The sequence below is a fragment of the Etheostoma cragini genome, chromosome 13, assembly GCF_013103735.1.
Source record: "Etheostoma cragini isolate CJK2018 chromosome 13, CSU_Ecrag_1.0, whole genome shotgun sequence".
Lineage (NCBI taxonomy): Eukaryota > Metazoa > Chordata > Actinopteri > Perciformes > Percidae > Etheostoma > Etheostoma cragini.
Window position 1 is genome coordinate 14,023,739 of NC_048419.1, and position 20,122 is coordinate 14,043,860.

A 20,122-nucleotide genomic window follows, 5' to 3' on the forward strand; every position below is an offset into this window, starting at 1 on the left:
AAGATGAGTCCTCTGAAGCCCAGCTATTCATTGCTCACACGCTTAACTTTACCTATGTTTTTTAATACGCTTAACTTTACTGATGTTTTTTAATACGCTTCTTATCAAGTGGAGGATGATAACAAACATATTTTACTGTTCAATATTGATTGGTTCAGTTTCACTTTTACTTAAAAATGCAGGAATCCATTCAGACATTGTCATGGAAAACTGTCATTTTGTGGATTAAAAACAAAGGAACACAGTAGTAATAGTAGTAGCAACTTGTGTAGCATAAAGGCTACTGTAGTACAATTCTACAGTATACAGCTCTCAGTGCATTGACTATACAGGCACTGCCACTAGAGGGCAATGAGCACCAGTGTTTGGAGTCAGCTTGGTGGGAAAAAAATACATTTTATAACACCCTTAAACACCACTGTCCTCAAAAATACAATGTCGTTAATCAACATTTCCTCATGAAATCTATATATACCTGATTTGTTTTGTATTTACTGTATTATTTAATATTTCACACAAATAGTTAAGACCAGCTGCACTGTAATGATTGTCATGAGTGAAAAGGGATCCACAGACATACTGTATGCACATGTAATACAGTGAAACTTAATCATGAGTGTCAAAGATCTATAAGCAGAAAAAATAGGTGAAAGATCATAGGTGAAAGTCAACAGAAAAGCTACAGAAAATGGAGTAATGAATGGGATGCACAAAACAAAATAAAAACAATTGTATGATTGATAGGGAACAAAAAATATACACATAATTATGCTTGACCTGCACGCATCAACAAGTTCATTCTACTTTGTTTACTTGACCATTTACAGTAATTTAGATCATTTCGTGAAGGGTAACACCATATTTCCACAACATATATTAGATAAGAGTTTATTCCTGCCATAGTACAGGACAGAAACATAATGCGGGACAAATAATGGGAAGGATTTTCATTACACAGTGTGCTTTGTTCATGCATGAAAAGCTCTTCCAAGGTGCATTTTCTTTTAGCCAGCACGTTTAACTTGCTGGCAAATTTGTGAGGTCTGTTTGGTGAGTCACGGCAAAGCTCTGAGAGCTGTGTGCAACCTGGTAGAGTCATGTCACTGTGGTCAGACTACCACAATGACAACCTGAAATATGATAGCTAGACATAGAACCAGAAGGTAAACATCAAGTCTATTTACTGAATTGTCTGGTTTTGGCGTAAAAATGCAGATTTGCATTGCACTCTGCATGAAGAGGGCAAAACCAACACTGTGTGCAAGAGGTATCTTACGTTGAATTGTCCTATTTCCACCTGAGAACCTGTATCAAAATTATTTTTTAAACTATTTAAGTACATGAGGATTAAGTGTGTTGTCCTGAGGTTATCAACCAGCGAAGCACATTTTAAATATAGAGACAATTGGTCCCTTTAATATATGATTTAAGTTTTGATTATCTCTGTGCTAACGTTTTAACATTCTCATGCACCTTGGCTGTCTGCGTTGATTTATAAACAGAAACCTTTCAGCTTTAACCAGAAAGCAAAGTCTAATAATTAATTTGCAAAGCGTGACACATTCGTTACAGAAGGTCATCAGAGACTTATACTTGGTGTAAAAGTTAAATGAATGGTTTTAGACACCTGGAATGCATACCTGACCTCTTAAGGTAACACTTTACAATAAGGTACACAAAAAAGGGTAGTTAATGATTAGTTACTGTTTTTGAAAGAGTAACAAATGATTAGTTACCCTTTTTCAGACTTATTGTAAAGTGTTACCCAAGAGGGTAGTTAATTAAAGTTTGTGCTGCTTACATTACATTATATATGGATCACAAAGATGACACTGCTTTATTATGCAGCCTGTAAACAGTCCATAGTCTGGGGTAATGTTTTCAGATACTGTATGATACAGTGTGGGAACCAATTATTAACTAGTTTGAGATCATGTGCTGTATGTACTGTATGTGTGCTGAATGGGTATTTAAAGCGAATGTTCACCATCTCCTGTGACTGAATCCTTTCTGGAGCTGGACGAAGCCTCCTCAGACGCCACATACTTATCAAGGCCCGCAAAACAGGCCGAGAGTAAAGCCTGCGACTGGAGTGTCAACCCAGGCTGTAAAAGGAGTGTGTCTATGTGAGGAAAAAAGGAGGACAGAGGGCAGTCTGCAGAGGTGTATTTGGCTAACACCTGGAGCTGTTCTGGCTGCAGGTTGGCTTCGTTGCAGACCCTCTGGTACAATGTAGAGACACTGTGACATGTTTTCAACTTCAGCTGGCTCAGATGGTTCTTCTCTGTCATCAGTTTCTCCCTCTCCGTCTTCTGTGACATCCACATGCAGTACACATTCTGATTAGCACGTCTACAAGCAAGAAGTGGCTCAATAAAAAAAAAAAGTACTGATTCAAACAAAAACATTTTTTTACCAGCTTGTTGATTTCACACTGCAGATTATATATGCAGTCTAGTTTCCTCTTCCGGCAACGCTGAGCTGCAAGGCGGTTTTTGCTGCGACGTCTCATATCGTGGACCAACTCCAACTGTTCATGAGTAAAGACCTGTTGCTTTAGCAGCTGCTGGAAGTCATTTCTGCTCAGATCCACAATCCAATCTACAGAGAATGGCAACTGCACCTGAGGAACCGCATACAGGAAATGAAGGTTACACTAGAGACTCAAGCAAGCGTATCTGCATTATCGGAGGAGCACCCTTAAGGACAAATGGAGCAAAAATCAATGTTTTTTGTTTATATATGCTCTATATTTATTTTTAAATGACGCCATGCTGTATGACGTGGGACTGTGGCTATTGTACACATATACCTGCATTAAGCAGCAGTCTTGTAGAGGTGGGTTTGATTTGCTTGACTTACTATCAGAAGAAATACATCAAATAGGAAGTCTTAACATGTATCTCTAGAGTCTGAAGAAAATTAAATTAATCGGAGGAAGGTAAAAAGTATTGAGCTTGCTGTTTTTGGACAAAAAGTAGTAAAGTGAAGAAAAAGTAAAACTGGATGGAGTTCATATACATGGTTATATTTTTACCAAGCTGTTAATTATTAATTCTAAAATTGAGGAGTTAACTTTACTGGGTCATTGCCGCTGCCAATGTGTGCGAGGAAATGTACACTTACCGGTTTATTGGAGCAGTGTCAATCATGTAGTGTTTTATCTAGGGTAAATAAAAGCACTGTTTCTCCTCTGAAATGACCTCAATTTGTCTGCACACTAACTGCCTTGTTCACACAGTAACACCTAAAACCTGTAGCTTGTGTTACCTGGTGTCATTGCTAACTCAATGGGCTGAGCGGTGAATTTCAGATGAATTGGACTCTGAACTAATTAGCAAGACACAAATACATACACATACATCTTCTCTACTTTGTGATTTATTAACTTGGCACTAAAGTGAGTCTATTTCTTTTGTTCTATAAATGCAAGCACTCATTTGCGTCTGATGTCATATACATAACACTGGTAACTCAAGCAAACATGAATTTCACAATCAGGTGGCAGCTGATATTGAAGCACAGAACACAACAAATCTGAAGTGCCTTTGCAGACTTCATTCATAGTTAAACTGCTCACCTGTTTGGCCCTTTCTCTTGTGCAGGTCTCACTGTCTCCTTCTGTTTCTGTCTCTGAGTCTCCATCCTCCCCTGAGGTGATGGATGACACACCGGACTGAGATGCCCCCTCGCACTCTGATAGCTCTGCTCCTTTCCATAAACATTTGCTCTGATCCAGATCCTGGAAAAAGGGACAGCCGGTGCTACTGGAGCTAAGGTTGTGGAACTGTAGCCACTCTAAAGATGTGCTCTGTGCACGTCCACTCCCTGCATCAGAGGAACTTCCTGCATCAGGGTCCTGGACGTTCAGCTGAGAAAAGCCCATATCAGACCCCAACCTCGTAGCCAGATGCTCGGCCATCTCCCTTTCCACAGTGCTCCTTTCTCCGGCATCATTTACCAACAGGGCTTCTCTCTCCATGCTGCCTGTCTGTACAATCTCATCATCTGCACGTTTCCGCTCAGCTTCTACCTGTTCGGTTGTTGTTCGATGAATAGATATTGGTGATACTAAACAGCAGTCCCTTGTTTTCTTGCCTTCTGTAATGTCTATGATAACCCTCGTGTGCCCCGATGACAGTGCAGGGCCCTCACCAAAGATCTTTAGGGGGCATTCATGCAATATTAACTCTGATGACCTCTCACTCAGCGCAGTGCCTGGCTGTGAGGAGACTGCCTTGACATTGGATCTGTCTGAAGAGCTAATGTCTTCCTCCAGAACCATCTCTCTTTCCTTCTTTTTCAATTTTCTCTGCCTTTCATTTGTGTCTTTCTCAGTGATATCAACCTCCCCTCTGTACATACCATTCTCTGTTTTCTTGACATGTATTTCAGTTTCCCATGGCTCATCAGCCCCTCCTTTGTTCTGCTTGGTGAAATTTGAGAATGAATTTCCGCAGAGTGTTATGTCAGTTTCATTCTTGTTGTTCACACTGCTGGAGCAGGGTAAGCAGGAGAGGTTACTGTCATCCCTGATTACTGTTACTGGATTGTTGAGACTTTTCTCTGTGACACATGTTTCCTTTCCACAAGCCAGTTGGAACTTGCGATACTTAGGACACTGCATAAATTGGTTGTACGTCTCTTCAACTGCAGGTGTAAAAGTACCTGTGCTGTTCTGACTTCCCATCTTGCTGTTCACTGATTTGTGACACCAAGCCGGTTCCTGCTGATATGGTGAGTCAGCAACTGGTTTTACTTCTTTCTTACCCAACAACACATTGTTAGAGTCAATGTCACTGTCTTCCTTTGATAATCGCCTCTTGCATTTCTTCTTACAACAGGTCTTTCTTGGAAAAGGAGCAGAGCCATTGCTGCTGGAAAAGAACTTAGGGAGGAGAAAATCAAAGCATGCCTCGTCTAGGTCTCTGAAACCAAGAATGGAAGCTGAGTTACGTATTTCTAAGACACAATCTTTCCCGAAGAGAAGTTTAGATGTGTAGGCAAACTTCAGCAAGGGCTCAAAACCAGCAACTGTCACCTGTGAAAGAGGAAAAGAGTGACAAAAATGAGCACTTTCTATCCTCTGGTCAGTTCTCCAAGCAATAGGTAATTATATAATATTTTCTGTCAAATAATCAATTATACAATACTGGCCGGCAAAGGACTTTAACTACTCTACTTTAGCAAAATAGAGCCAAGGATTGTGGGACTTTCCTGACACAGCAACCAATAAATGAAACTAAAAGTTCAAAATAAGCTAAATACCAGCATGTTCTCTTATTAGAGAATATTATTAATCCAAATGAAATTGGTAAAAGAAACACATAAAGAATCTTGTGGAATCATAAAGAACCAAATTTAGAAATAGATTTGGTAATTGTAAAATAGCCTTATCAGCATGGCTAGGCCAACAGGATGATTCAAAATACTGACATGTTTCCTCTTGAAGATCAAACTGGTTGGACACTTATCGGTCTTATTTATTTATTTTATCTGATCTTATTTCAACTTGAGGACTATTCCTGAAGCCCCACTTGGAGTATATATTGTTAAATGAAAAAACCCTAATAACCAAAAACATTTTACTACTGATAAGCAAGTAGGAGTGGTAACACATGTAGGACTATTCTACATTTCCCTTTAAAAGCAAATTGCAGCAGAACATTTTGTTTTTAAGGTGACAGGCTATGACAAGATTGTAGACAGCATTAGTAAGTACACAATGTATGCATCTCATGCAGTTGGCCTACCATCAACACTTGTTGAGGAAATAAACCTTCAAGTCATTTTTCTCACTTCACTTTTCCAAAAGGTTGTTCTTTGCAGCCCTGCTTTTGTGTGTCTAAGCTACTCTCTAGCTGTACTCCATCGTGAGGTGACATCTCACCTCTGGTGGCAGAGTGATGACCGCTCCATGCTGGGTGAGGGAGGAGATCCTGTGCGTAAAGTACTCGCTACAGGAAGCGAGCACTGAGCGGTGGGCTCTGTAACTCTGATCTTCCACCACCACAGTAACATCACACAACGTGTCCCGGCGACGCTGCTCGTCCAGGCAGCGCAGCACATGGGAGGAATGTACTGTAGATTCAAATGTAAACACAGACGACCGGGGGGCCGGCACGGCCATCAGGGACATCTATATGTACACACAAACACAGAGTTATGTACACCATGGATCAGGATACATGCTTAATAAAAAGTTATATCATAATAACAACAAAAACATACCTTATAAGGCTGACGTTATATATCCAAGTGTCTTAGAGTATTTAAGAAAGTCCCAGCTGCTGAGCACACATTCTAAATGGAATGCCGTCCAACCATGCTATGATTCCCAGAAAGCCTTATCGCAACTCTGCAACAAACCGAAAACTGAGCTTGACTCAGTCATATGGCCTGTGTGTGAGTATGTGAGAGGGAGGGAGAGATAGAGGGAGTGAGAGTGTGTGTTGCAACAACTCTGGGTGTAACAGAGCGAGAGCTGACTCATGTATTCCTGCTGATATAGAATGAGCAAGCAAGTTTTCCCGTCCATATCAATCCCACCCTTGGATCCGTCTGCTAAACTAACTAGGCTTTTCCCAGAAAATCCCTTGATAGATTTACCCAGCACACAATTCAGAGACTGAGGTGAGGGTTGGGAATAAAAAACCAGCGTTTACAGTAACCAGGATGTTGTCTGTTGTCTGTGTCTACAGATGCTGTCTGGACTTACTCAACTAATTGTAGGCATTGCGTTTTGATAACAAGTTGTGCAAAAACATAGAGTAAAGACAAATGTAAAGGGCCACTGGTAGCAAGAAGAGGGTATTATGTTAATCTAAAAGTTATTATGTGTGTTTGTGTGTGTGAGAGAAATTGTTTGTCAGAGAGAGTGAGAGAGAGAGAGAGAGAGAGAGAGAGAGAGAGAGAGAGAGAGAGAGAGAGAGAGAGAGAGAGTGTGCCTTGCTGGCAGAGGTATAATAGGTTGCAACACAACTAATGTAATTAAATCCTCATGTTAATTATTAATTCCATTTTTTAGGCTTTTGAGGTGTCAGCAACTGTTATTGGCCATATAAAAATTAACCAATTATCTGGGATGACTGTAGAGGAGCTCAAGGCTGCCAGAAGAATTGCCTAATGATAAACTTTGTTTGCAGGCAGTAAAGAATGCACAAAAGAATGGACTAATCATCACCATAACACACTGTTGCCAATGTCACATGATTCGAAGGAGGAACAGGGACGGCTGCCAGAGTCAAACAGGCCAATCAGGTGACTGTTTCATAATTCCAGAATGAACTAATCTCCTCATGGAAAAAAAAAAGAAATCTAGTTCCTTATTCTATGTAAGCACCACAATATGGTCATAAAACACACACCAAATACAACAGCACCGGCTTGGAGAAATGAAACTAAGGAACTGATGCTGGTGATAAAATTAAAATGCGTTTTATTAATAAACACGAACGATAAGCAACAATTATCTTGTTGTATACTTCCCCTTCTACAGGTGTGTGACACGCTACATCAAAAAAAATGTTCAACTCTTACAGTGTTATGTCGCGGCAGATATTTATTGTGAAATAGATAATCACCCTTCTTCTTTTGCTGTTCCTCACAAAAGGCTTTAATTTCCAGATCCCTGACACTGTGTTAAACACTTGTCTCATTTCCTTTTTTTTTTTTATCATAACAGGAACTTGGCAAGCAGTGGTCAGGGAAGGGAGGGGGATACCTCCTCAAACTACAACATTTGGACCACATCATACTCCCATTGGCTCCCTCCACACACCTCAGGTAAAAGATCTGAGTCTCCACAGGACCTGAGACAGATATTGGAATATCTGGTCACATTCACAGCAGCTGACATTGTATAAATATATACTGTGAGGTATTGCAATGGTGACCAGGAAAGTTCTGCAAGATCATATAATAACAAAACCCAGAAAAGTGGCCTTGTGTCATTGCTTGGTAGAATCACGATAGCTTCAAACTGATGATGACAGTATGTCTGTGGTTCAAACGAATGACTTAGACATAAATAAACACAACGCCTTTCTGTGTAATTAGCTGATTCACTGACTGTAGTTGTGTAGAATGAGCACTAGCTGAGCCTTTATTTCTGCTTGGTTTCGCGGTCTGGCGACAGCTGGATGTTTGGGGGTCTCAGATTCTGCAGAGGTCAGAGGTCACGAGGAGTCCTGCGTCGTTTGATTGGTCACACACAGCCTCTCTAATTGCTGAGCACGCTCGTTGTGGACAGTCATCAAGGTCTGGTTCTCCTCCGTTAGACGCCGAAACTCTTCCTCTAGACGGGCGATCTCCATGGCAACCTCCTCATCCTCCACCAGCTCTGCCAGCAACTTACGCCTAAGTAGATGAGTGAGATAAAGATTTAAGCAGCAGATGCATATTTTTACTGTAATTTTACCAAATACAAATGCATAAAACTGTATACTAGTTCTTCAAATTGTACAATTAATTAAGATTTTTTCTGCTTAATCTTCCGTTGTGAAAGACTTTACACCGTCCAAGCACACATGGAGGCAGTGAAACACCCATAACAGGTTCAGTGTTCAGAGATAGGCAGACATTCATACCTATGATCAATTTAGTGTCTCCAGCGGTCTTGTTTCTAGACTCGATGGAGTGTGGGGGAAAACCAGAGATACCAAAAATAAATCACCGCAACAATGCAGGCATACAGGAAGTGCGTAAATGTGTGGGAAAAAACAGTGATCCTGCTTGCTGTTGGGCAACAAAGCAAACCACTCTGGAATAGGTGAATAAGACATTTGGTGTGCTGCTGTTGGGTACAAACCTTTATCATGAACATATTGGCTAACGACAAGCAGCAACAGCGTAGTAATGTGTTCAGCAGAATTTCACCGGTAGCTCTGGTATTGGCAGGATGACCGGACTTTGCCTGGCAAAAAGTGATTTCACACTCTGAGAAGAAATCAGCCTTTGGACCTTGAAAGGCAGTGTAAGCACAGAAGCGTGTATGTAGGCTAGTGTATGTGTACATGCTGACCTCACGTCTGAGAGTGTGTGAATGTTAGTGTTGTATGACAGCTGCTAAGTGCCAAGTCACATTACAGCAGCATCAACAAAGGAAGAAAAGAAGTCTCTCTTCTACAATACAGGCTGTCTGTGGAGCTTTAATGACATCATTACGACAGAAGATGACTACTGTTTCTTATTTATTGGAGGTTGCAATTAGTGCTTTCAAACGATTAAAATAGTGAATCGTGATTAATCGCATTGTCATAGTTACTGTAATTTGCAATTAATAGCCTAGTGATTAATCACACATCATCTTTTCTAAATGTCCCCTGATGAAAAGTGGATCGGCTTTTTTTTCTTTTCTTTTTTGGATAGTTTTTTTTTTTTTTTTTTTAAACAACATTAGCATATCGCCTCCTGTATAGGGCTGGGCGATATGGCCTGAAAATAAAATTCCGTATTTAAAAAAAAAGAAAAAGATTTCGGGTTATATATTCAACAACAAAACGTATGCGTAAGATAAAGCTGTTTTCACAGACGTAGCTTATTCACTAGCCCCTCTCTAAAAGTTGAAATCATGTTAACGTTATTGCGCAACCTTGTCCCTATTTATGATATTTTCACCTGTTGCTGAGTAACGTACATTAACATCCCATGGTCTCTTGAATGTGGCATACCTGTAGCAAGCTCGTTCGTATTACATAGCGATAAAACAAACGTCGAAGATGAGCTCCGTACTAGAGAGCGGCGATTGCTAGCTAGTTGTTTAAGCCGCTACAGGCCTCCGCCACAGCTCGGTTGTATTAGCGGCATTTAGTAGATGTGTTGAGCCGCAAAAGAGTTCCTCAACACCGCCTCTGGTGCCCCGTATGGTGCTCCTTCAGGTCAACGGTAGCTGGTGGTTCAGTTATCCGAGAATACTGTAGGTGAGTCTCAGCCGGGGACAGGGCACCGCGAGCTGCCGGTCATTTCTACAGCCGGCGGAGATTTGAGATATTTAAGTAATGAAGCAACTAGTTTATAATAATTAATGTAATTCCATGTCATTCTGTTTGTGTATGTCTATGGCAAACGCGCGGGGGAGGGGAGGGCTCACGCAAAACGTGGACCGGTGTTATGTACCTACTGGTTTCAACACCAACTGGTTTCCGTATGTTGTGTTTACGTAACAGCTGCCGTTGTGGCCTGCCTCTGTCACCAGATTCGTCACACTTTCACAAACATATTCCTGGCGATTTTCAAATTGTTTCCTTGATCTACTTCCGCGAAAATGTTTGTCTAAGTAAGCACCACATCACAGCCACCTACACAAAATAAAAGATGTTAAAAACTAAATAATCATTCAAGTTTGGGATGAGCTGGTTTCGATCTTCTGGCAGAAATGTATAGTTATCTAACACCCAAGTCCGCTCCCCTTATGCATGAGACCCAAGCTTTATAAGATAATACTTCCAGTCACATCTACGTCAGCAACTATGTAATATTTTGTTTTGGCTGATCTAAAACTGGTTATCTTATCCAGCTTCAATAGCTCAATGTGTAGCAGGGGACTTGGGTGTTAACTATATATTTTTTCCACAAGATTGAAACCAGCTTGACTTTGAGTATATTATTTTTACATCATTTATTTTTTGAAGGAGGCTGTGATCTGGTGTTTACTTAGACAAACATTTTCACGAAAGTAGATCTGGCAAACTATTTGAAAATCGCAAGCCCAAACAAGTGTGTGTGTGTGGCGTGCCTGTTGTTATGTTTCCGGTCTAGCTAGATCCGGTGTGGTGTTGTAGTTTTCCTAATTTTACTAGTTGTTGCAACAGCATGTGAAAAAACTACAAAGTTTGCTAGGCCTTAAAGAAAGTTAATCTCGCGATAACAAAATTGACGCCGTTAAAATGGGTTTGATTAATAAGGCGTTTAACTCACAACACTAGTTGCAATATAAAAGGATTTAAAGGCCTAACCCTTAATTTCTTTGAGTTAAATTCACACACATGTCATAGGTTTACCACAGTGGTGAAAACATTTTCTAGCTGTGTTGTGGAAACAAATAACTTCCTAGGGTCCGCCCCAGTTTTAATATTCTTGAGCGTGATAGTGGAATGTGTTTTGTTAATGGAGCTACTCTTTTGTTTGCATTTAGATCACAAATGAACCCTTTAAATCTTGTTTCTAGTGTTTGTTTAAATTAACTTTTAGTAAAAATACGTCAAGCACAACATTTTGTTTATTGAGAAATTGATCTTGTTGAGTCCAAAATCAGATTTTCTGAATAATTCAGCTGTTGATAACAATGGCCTATACATTTGAAATCATTTTTTCAAACACCTGTGAAACCATGTTCAGACTATTCATTTCCTCATAAACCAGATCCACTTTTAAGAAGCAATAATACAAATAGACTTGACTGCTTAGTGGAAACTTTGATCTTATCTAATCTTATCTTTGTGTATCTACTAATAAATAATCAATTTTTACATTTCCTTAAGACATATAATTCCATCAGAGTTGGTAAGCACATACATTTTTTTTTAACTTTATGACACACGCAAAACATAAAGGAAAGGCGTGTGTCCATTTTACAATCATGCATGACATAACTGTTTTTTGGGTTCCATGGTTGTGTTCAACTGTAATAAAAGTGCAGCTTCAAATGTAAGCAAAACGCAGTAGGATTTAGAGTAAGTGATTAGTGTTTTAGATACATTACTTTTATGCTGAGTTTCTTTTTCTTCGTATGTGCATTCTTTTCTGGGGGTACATGTATGCATGTTCGTGTGACAGAGTGAGTCTGAAAAAAACGTCTTTGCAGACAAAAGATTACATCTGGATATATGGAGGATATACGTAGATGGATCTTGCACAAAAAACTTTTATTTCTTAGTCAATGACAAGTTATATACTACCACATGTGTTTGTTATGTCTTTTCTGTGCACCAAAATGTGTAACAATCTGAAAAAAATGGAATGTAAAAAAGCATTTCATACACCGCTGGTTTAAAAGATATATAACCTTATTAAATTAATTATACAAAAAAATGATAAAGTCATGTTTTTACAACTCTTTCACAATAGGGCTGTGTCTTGTGTAATGTTTTTTGTATCATTTGGTTTCCAGTAATATTCTTAAATACATTAGGCTTAAAATCAATGTTGGAGTCAATGTTTCTTGAAAGGGTTTTTTAAAAACTTTATTCCACTCCAACTTTGAGAAAATCACATCTATGTTGACCCTATTCTGATGAAATAAATATCTGTTCATCTGGCATTACATGATGGATTGCACTAAAAAAACGGTATAGTTGTAAGCACAGTGTGAGTAACGATGCTCCAAAGAAAAATTCCTTGTATGTGTCCTCATACCTGGCAAATAAAGCTGATTCTGATTCTGATTCTGAGTTCAAATCCACCATACCGATGAGTGCTACTTACTACTGATCAAAAGCAGATTGAGTGAATTTTGGAAAATCCCTCTGCAGTGTTTTGTTTCTGTTGTCGTCCCTGCAACACTTTGTATGTCCAAAACTCTCCTACCTTACTGTGTGTAATCATATGGGACGTAACCAAACTTTTACTGTATTATGCATGTCTGTTAAAAGTACATGACCAATAGGAAAATATCCACTATTCCACAGAAATATGTTACATTTTTTTAATAAATGAAGTAACAGTCTCAGTGATACCTTTTATGGTATTTTTAGTATCGCTGTAAAAGCAACATTTGTGACATTGCTTTCACTTCTGTCTAATTGGGTCTTACTTTACTTTAGTGTAAATTTGACTTTGTGTGTGTGTGTACGTGTGAGTGGATGTTGCGCTGCAGCGTGAAAAGAGAACCAAGAGTTTCTATCAACTCATCATGATCTTATCTAAACTCAAGGCTATACTCATCCCATCAGAGTCCGCATGCCTGTTTTCTATTTAGGAGCTGCCAAGTGGTGTTGTGTGTGTGTGTGTGTGTGTGTGTGTGTGTGTGTGTGTGTGTGTGTGTGTGTGTGATGGGTGGTGAGGGCCTTGAAAGTCCTACTGCTAAGACTACCCACAGCTGCTGAGGGCACAGGGGACAGTGTTTACTGTTTGTGTGTGTGCGTGTGTGTGTGTGTGTGTGTGTGTTATAATAGACGGCTGTTTATCTGCAGCAAGCATAGACAGTACATATGTGCATTAAAGCATACAGTAGGTCTCGCCACTCAATTACACATGGCAAGGGTTGCATTTACTGTAATATCCACCCCAGCAAAGGTGCTAGTTTTCCCAAATATGATGCCCAATTTTACCCCGAAACCCAGTGTACAGTTGAACCTTCACATCCCTGTATACAACACACATGCTGGATTTTGTTTCTGATCCAAAAGTAATTAAAGAAGTTGCATTGTAAAGAAAATGCATCTGAAATTAAAGTCATACATTACCAGCTGTTCATCTTAATGAAAATGGCCTCAGTAGATTATGTGCTGCTGAATAAAAGCTATAAACAGGTGCCATCTGGTGGACATTTTGATCCAAAAAAGTGTTTAAGGGTTGTGTTTTAGTAGGGAATTTAATTCCTATATTTGGATTTATGTTCCAAACATTTACACACAACCTATATTACAATACATTATTATTATGATTATTATAACTTGATCTTATTTTTTCTCCCTTAATCCGTGGGATTTAACAGTAGATATTTAAATGTTTCAATATGCCAAGAAGACTACAGGCAAAGACACCAGTATATACAGTTAGACTAGATTTGTTTTCTTCTAGCCCAAGCAATGACACCGGACGTGATTTAAAGACACAACCTTTTCACCCCAAGAGCTCCAGTTTAGTTTAAAAAAAAAGGCATTTACAGGGACTCACTTGCGGTCCTCAAGCATGGCGATCTCATGTTTGACCTGGTGGAACTCTCTTGCCATCCTGCAGTGCTCCTTGTACACCTGGACACTTTCTCTCAGAGACACACAGGGAGGCACTGGCTGCAAGAGGTCAGAGAGAAATATGTGACATCAGAGAGATGTATTAGTTTATGACTAAGCAAAACACAAATTGTTAGAATATATAATAAATACAATATATCATATAATAAAAGAAAATGCTTCAAAGCAAATTCCCTTTTGGCTGGCATTGTTTATTATTAGACCTTATGCTAAATGGCTGCTAAAAGGCAAATTCTTATTATTTTTGGTGACCCACATTCCCCCAGTAGCACCGCTGTCAACATGCTTTGATCCAAGAAAGGTTTTCTCCTAAAGTAAGGAAAGAATATCCATTAAATTTACTACTGGTGAAACATGAGATTGCTGTGCTTGAGGACAAAAAGTGAAAACTAAACTACCTTGTCTTCATAAAACTAGTATAAAACCAATAATTGCTTTATTTCACAAAGGGAGACTGTATGGTGCTATGGTAACATGTCTGATGCCAGATCAGAATATTGCATGGTTAAATCATGTCAAGGTAAAAAAAACAAAATAATTTACCGTTCTAGAAATTGAATATGAATATTGATAATATACTAATTATATGTACATAAGAAAAAAATAGGAACGACCTGTAGTATAGCAAATGACAGCTATCATTCACTGGCCTGCAACTACTATTGTCATTTGATACTCCAACATGTATGTGACCCTTGCACTGGCACTGGAAGGATAATTCAATGACAACACTAATAGCAGATTGAGCGTACAGTGTGAAGACAGTGATCTACAGGGTTGACAAACTAAATCCAAGCTTCTCCCGCAGTACAAACTCAAATGCTTCTAACCCAAACAGAATAGAGCTTCAGAGGAACATTCCACTTTGTTTTAATAGATTAACAATGGTATCTTTGGCCTGGCCTTCACTTGTGACATAGTAAGACAGTAAGTAGAGAGAGCAATAATTACATAATTAGTCATATTAATAGAGCAAACATTTTCAAAGTCAAAGTACAGTAGGCTAAATATAGAAGACATAGTTTATTGAGATTGCATTGTTTGACAATCAATCCAAAAAATACCGCATTAAGCTACAAACCAGAGCCAGACATGAAATGCAAAATGTTAATAGCATTATAGTGCAAAGCGGGATTTGAGGTTTTCTTTTAAAAGGCACAAAATGCTATTTTCACTGGGGATTTGAAATTATTGCTATATCTTGTATACTCTGCCTCTCCCCCCTCACAATACTAAAATGTGTAAGCAATGTGACCATATGACATAATGTAGTATTTACTAGTATAGTAATACTCTATACCTGTAGTCGCTGTTCAAGATCCGGCAAAGTCTGAGGGTCGTCCTCCACATCTTTTGCATCTAATGGAAAAGAACACAATATTCAGACTTGAATAATCAGTATAATGATTGACATATACTGACATATCAAAACAGAATATAGTTTATTGATTAATGAAACATTAATTAACTTACTACTTTAATGATTTTGCATTACTACAAATTGCGTATGCTTTACTGCTGACCATTTTCCCAAGCATACAGCATGTATCCTGCAGTACAATACATCTGGTGCATCAGATGATCATCATTGTTTTGTATAAAAGCTTAGCATTACTAGTAACTGCTTTATAGATAAATGCAGTGAAGTATAAAGTAGCAAAATACAAAAATACTTATCTCAAAACTGTAAGTACAATACTTGGGGAAAACTACTTAATTAGCACACTTTCCACCACACTTTCTGATGGATTTCATGCCTTTCATCTAAGAACTCTGTGATACGATTATTATTAATTATTAATAATATTATTATTATTTTAAATGTGGATTCTGTAGTTAATCAATAAGGTTTCTCTTTATCGATAAAAAATAAAAATAAAATGTTTCTTTTGATAGATTACCTCCAAGCTTCAATTGTCTGATGAAACGTCCCATTTAAAAAGTAATTAAACTTAATTTGATAAATCAATACAGTGCATAGTGTCTTCAAATTTAAAAAAAAAATTGTTATAACATTGCTGCATGTTCTTGATGTACAGCCAAGGGACTTGTCCTACAGGCAGTTGCGTTAATGCCTTTCTCCACCTCATAAAATGGACCAAAATGAAACACAATAGTGGCCTCTTATGCAGTATGACGCCACAACATAGCAACACAGTGCTACACTTATAAATGAGCCATGTCCTCTTACTGTACAGCAGTAATGAGCTGTCACACTGAAAGACATGCAGGTTGAGAACACAAACAGACAACCACAGTGGACAGAAAGAACAGACAGGCCAGATGTATGGACAGACGGGGATCCAGACAGACAGGCAGACAGAAACCGACAGGTTGTCCACACCAGCCTCTGCTTCGCCAGTAATGTCCCCCTGGAGTTGTGGAACACATGTGGAGAATCCTGTGATGATGCAACCTTCTAAAAGCAGAAGTATCAGTGGGCCAGCCTGCAGCCATGGGGCCAATTATGATGTGGAATAAATACAGTTCTCATGCTGTAATTGACACAGTGTGGGGTTATAACTATGTCTGGTATGAAGTCATGAAAGCCCTAGAGCATGCTCCCCAGACGGAGCACGGGTCTTAGTCCCCCTGCTGGGAAACACAAGTTCAAAGAGGCAACAACATGATCGTCTAGGGAATATCCAAAATTTGAATTAGGAGGGTAGGGTCGGATTATGCCTGAACAGCTCTGGAAGCTACAGCTAAAACTAAAACAAGGAATGTACGCATGCAAATAAAGAAGGCCCTGTGCAGTTACTTTCATCCTTAACATTTATCAAAAAATAAACCAGTGCACAACTAGACAAAAACAAAACTCTTTGGAAAGTGAGGTGAAACTTCCATGTAACTTCCATGAATACACGTACATACTGTAGATGGTTGAGGTTGAAAGAAAAGCAAGCTAGAAACAAAAGAACAGCAATATGAATGATTAAGAAAACTGAAAAGGCAATTCAGTAAGAGGACATGTTGCCATTGTGCGAATGACAAGCAGAATGTCATGGAGTTCAATGAATCATTGCTCAGAGTGGGATTTGAGTGTCGTTCCTGCTATAGCCCTTCAGCTCACTTCCTAAGAGAAAGACAAGGGGGATCAGAGATGGGCGGAGTAGTTCTGGAAGTGTTAACTGCTTATAAATATAGGCCAGTGTTCTAAAAGCTGAACAGTGAATCAGGCAGCGCGACACTGTTAGTATTAGTGAGGAAACCTGACCCTGCCATTGCATAGCCGCAGCTGCTGTCCCAGTGCCTGGCCCCACTGCAGTAAAACATCCTGACAGACAGTACCTTGCACCATAGGTAGGGTTGACCTTTGAGTTTTGATTAAAGATTAAAGAACTATACAATGCTCATAACATAAAAGGTTTTGCAATTGTTTGTATGGGCGCATATAGTAAATGTGCATTTTGCAAGCGCACAGCTGCACACATGCATGTGTGGTTGGTTTTTAAATGCTGTTGTCCTACTGAAATAAAGGGAGCACATGGCTTGGCTACAGTGGGGGGGGGGGGGGGTAGAAGACTAAGCACAGTTAAAGAGGTAGGGTGTAGAGGGGGGGCAGATTGTTCCTGGTCTGTTTTGGAGGGAGGAATGCCATGCATGTGTTCCACACATACTGGAAATGCAGTGAGAGTAGAGCTCCACGCAATGTCAGGTGTTAAATGATCAAATGAATTATACTACAGGTGTAACTTAACTAAAAAATTTTTTTTACCATCATCTTTTCAAATGCTGTGACACTAGTGTGTGTGTGTGTGTGTGTGTGAGGTGAGCACATGGTGTGTGTGGATGACTGTGGTATGTTTGTGTGTGCGTGCGCGTCTGTGTGTGCACTTAATTTCTTTTGAATTATCCCCAAAGGAATTAATTACATTTTCTCTCAAATTAGGTGCCCTTTTCAACCAATTCAAAACTGTGTCTGTGTGTGTTTGTGTGTGTGTGTGTGTGTGTGTGTGTGTGTGTGTGTGTGTGTGTGTGTGTGTGTGTGTGTGTGTGTGTGTGTGTGTGTGTGTGTGTGTGTGTGTGTGTGTGTGTTTACCTGATGTGTCCTCAAGGCTGAAGGCGATTCTAACTTCAGATTTATCAGGAGACACTCTTCTGGTTGAGGTGATCATTTATCCCTTCATGAGGCCACAGGCACAAAACAGAGCTGTTAGCACAATCAAAGGGGTCTAATGAAAGAAGAGTGATGATGTGATAATAAAACAATTAGTTGATCAACTGAAAACTGACAGCTCTATTAATAATGTAAGACATTTAGCCTCTTAAGTTTGATAACTTCCTGCATTCCTCCATTTCATTTGACTGTAAGTTGTAAATATTTTGGACAGAACAAGCAATTTGAAGAGGCCACCTTGTGAAGGGCATTTTCTCACTATTTTATTTATAGACCAAACAATATATCAGCAGATTAATTATAGTATCAGCCTTAATTTTATCTGTATGTGGTATGAAAACTGAGATGGAAAGCTAAGTAAACCATTTTTTTATTTCAACCTAGTACATTATTGTAATGTTAACCAGACTAAACTTAATACTGAACTCAGCAGGTGTTGTGTTCAGTTGGAATGAAAGCATGCTTTGATAAAGCATGTGATTAATCCAAACCTAGGAAAGTATGGCAGACCTTATGAAAACACACACACACAAACACACACACACACACACACACACACACACACACACACAGCCACCGGTTTCATCATGCATTTAGAGTTGCAGTGGGATTACTGTAAATAATTAGGGATCTTTGACAGGCTGGCTCTGAGGTCTGGGTTTTGCATGCCCCTCACCAATGTAGGTATGGCTTTTTATATTTCAGGGCATTTGCCTCCTTTAACCCCTGTAAACCGTCTCTCTCACATATAACATACCTCAATGACTACACAAGAAAATAACCACTTTTATAATTGTCTTTCTCAGTTGTTAGAAAAGGGTTAAAAGGTAAGGTTTTGAAGAATCATAACATTTCTACTGATAGTGTCAAATGGTGACATTATTAGCTGGAGTAGCCTAATAGTACTCATATTGTAGGCTATAGAATTTATGATGATGGAGTTTATTACATAGCCTACATATATGCTATCTCTAGCTGAAAATGACCCATCTGGGCCAACAGGGCATTGTTACCTGAAGCAGCAAGAGCCCGACCCAGGAAATTCCGTATAATAAAGTTTAAAGTCAGGTAGCAGTGTACGTCCTCAATGTTGATTGTTGTCTGACCCCCGTCGGACCACCGCTGAGGTCTCTTCAGAAAAAGCACAAATCGTCTCCCAGCCGTTGCATGGCACAATTATTGATCCAAAAGCTGACCTCCACTTCCCTCTTGAGACTCCAACTATATTGTTTTGTATAAAAAGGTTTTACAACATAGTCAAGGCGTCCACCACAATGGTGTCAGTCAAAGGGTCTCCAGCAGCTCAAGTTTGCGTGGGCATGGACATGTTATCCATGGACTGCAGCCACGCTGCGAAGAGCAACACAACAGGGCGCAGGCAGTGGAGGAATGCCGTCCGCTCTCCCCCTGTGGCGGCCCGGGCCCAATTAAATGTCTCAGATGACATGACTTTAGCTTGCAAAAATGCCCATAGCAGCAGCACTGTTTTGAGTGACATGGTCATGCCGCTGGGATGGTCTTTGGCTTTGCAATAGTTGGGCAATGAGACAGTTGCTCAGAATGAACATTTCATGCTATTATAGCTCTGGGGAGAGAAATGGAGCATCCCAGAGTGTTTATCTTTTGGGGGTTGTTTTGGCAATTAAGTGCAAGAAGACCCGAACGAACGTGATGTGCCAAAGAGGAGTCTCTTGCAATACATAGGCTACATCAATTAGGCTAAACCTTAACCTTTTTTTACGTTTTAAAGGGACATTGCCAAAGACGTGCTTTTTGGGCCAACCGCAGAAACCTTTTTATCCCAGTCTGTCCCTGTAAATCTGTGGCTCTTGAGAGAAAGCTTTCTAAAGTCTGAAAAAATAACCCTGACAATGCCATCCGTCTCAATAAAACGTAATTCAGGACACAGACATATAGCTTTTAACAGAAAGACTTACAACCTGTGGGGGTGGAGATTGATATGTTTGGCATTTCCCAGGCATGACGGGTCTGATGAAAACACACTATTGAGTTGCATAATGGGAAGAGTGGCATTCCATGTTTTTGGAGTTTGACCCATAGGTCTAAAGATCAAGATATCTCCGCCTGT

At 39.5% G+C, this 20,122-nt stretch overlaps 2 protein-coding genes across 3 annotated transcripts; both read right to left on the reverse strand.

Annotated features, from left to right (window-relative positions):
- Window positions 1–126: 126 nt before the first annotated feature.
- Window positions 127–6,833, reverse strand: bach1b (BTB and CNC homology 1, basic leucine zipper transcription factor 1 b). The gene is made up of 5 exons (XM_034889062.1): window positions 6,232–6,833; window positions 5,891–6,139; window positions 3,581–5,041; window positions 2,417–2,623; window positions 127–2,312 (listed from the first exon to the last, which is right to left on the reverse strand). Exons 2-5 carry the CDS (start codon window positions 6,137–6,139, stop codon window positions 1,971–1,973), a joined length of 2,259 nt encoding a protein of 752 aa, XP_034744953.1. The 5' UTR covers window positions 6,232–6,833; the 3' UTR covers window positions 127–1,970.
- Window positions 6,834–7,421: 588 nt separating this feature from the next.
- On the reverse strand, window positions 7,422–19,689 carry map3k7cl (map3k7 C-terminal like). Of its 2 annotated transcripts, none has more exons than XM_034889068.1 (5): window positions 19,047–19,689; window positions 17,956–18,066; window positions 15,214–15,272; window positions 13,837–13,952; window positions 7,422–8,358 (listed from the first exon to the last, which is right to left on the reverse strand). In XM_034889068.1, exons 2-5 carry the CDS (start codon window positions 18,029–18,031, stop codon window positions 8,178–8,180), a joined length of 432 nt encoding a protein of 143 aa, XP_034744959.1. In that variant the 5' UTR covers window positions 18,032–18,066; window positions 19,047–19,689; the 3' UTR covers window positions 7,422–8,177. The 2 variants fall into 2 exon arrangements, with proteins under 2 accessions (XP_034744959.1, XP_034744958.1); XM_034889067.1 differs by having other exon boundaries at window positions 17,956–18,037; window positions 19,047–19,688.
- Between the last annotated feature and the right edge of the window lie 433 nt (window positions 19,690–20,122).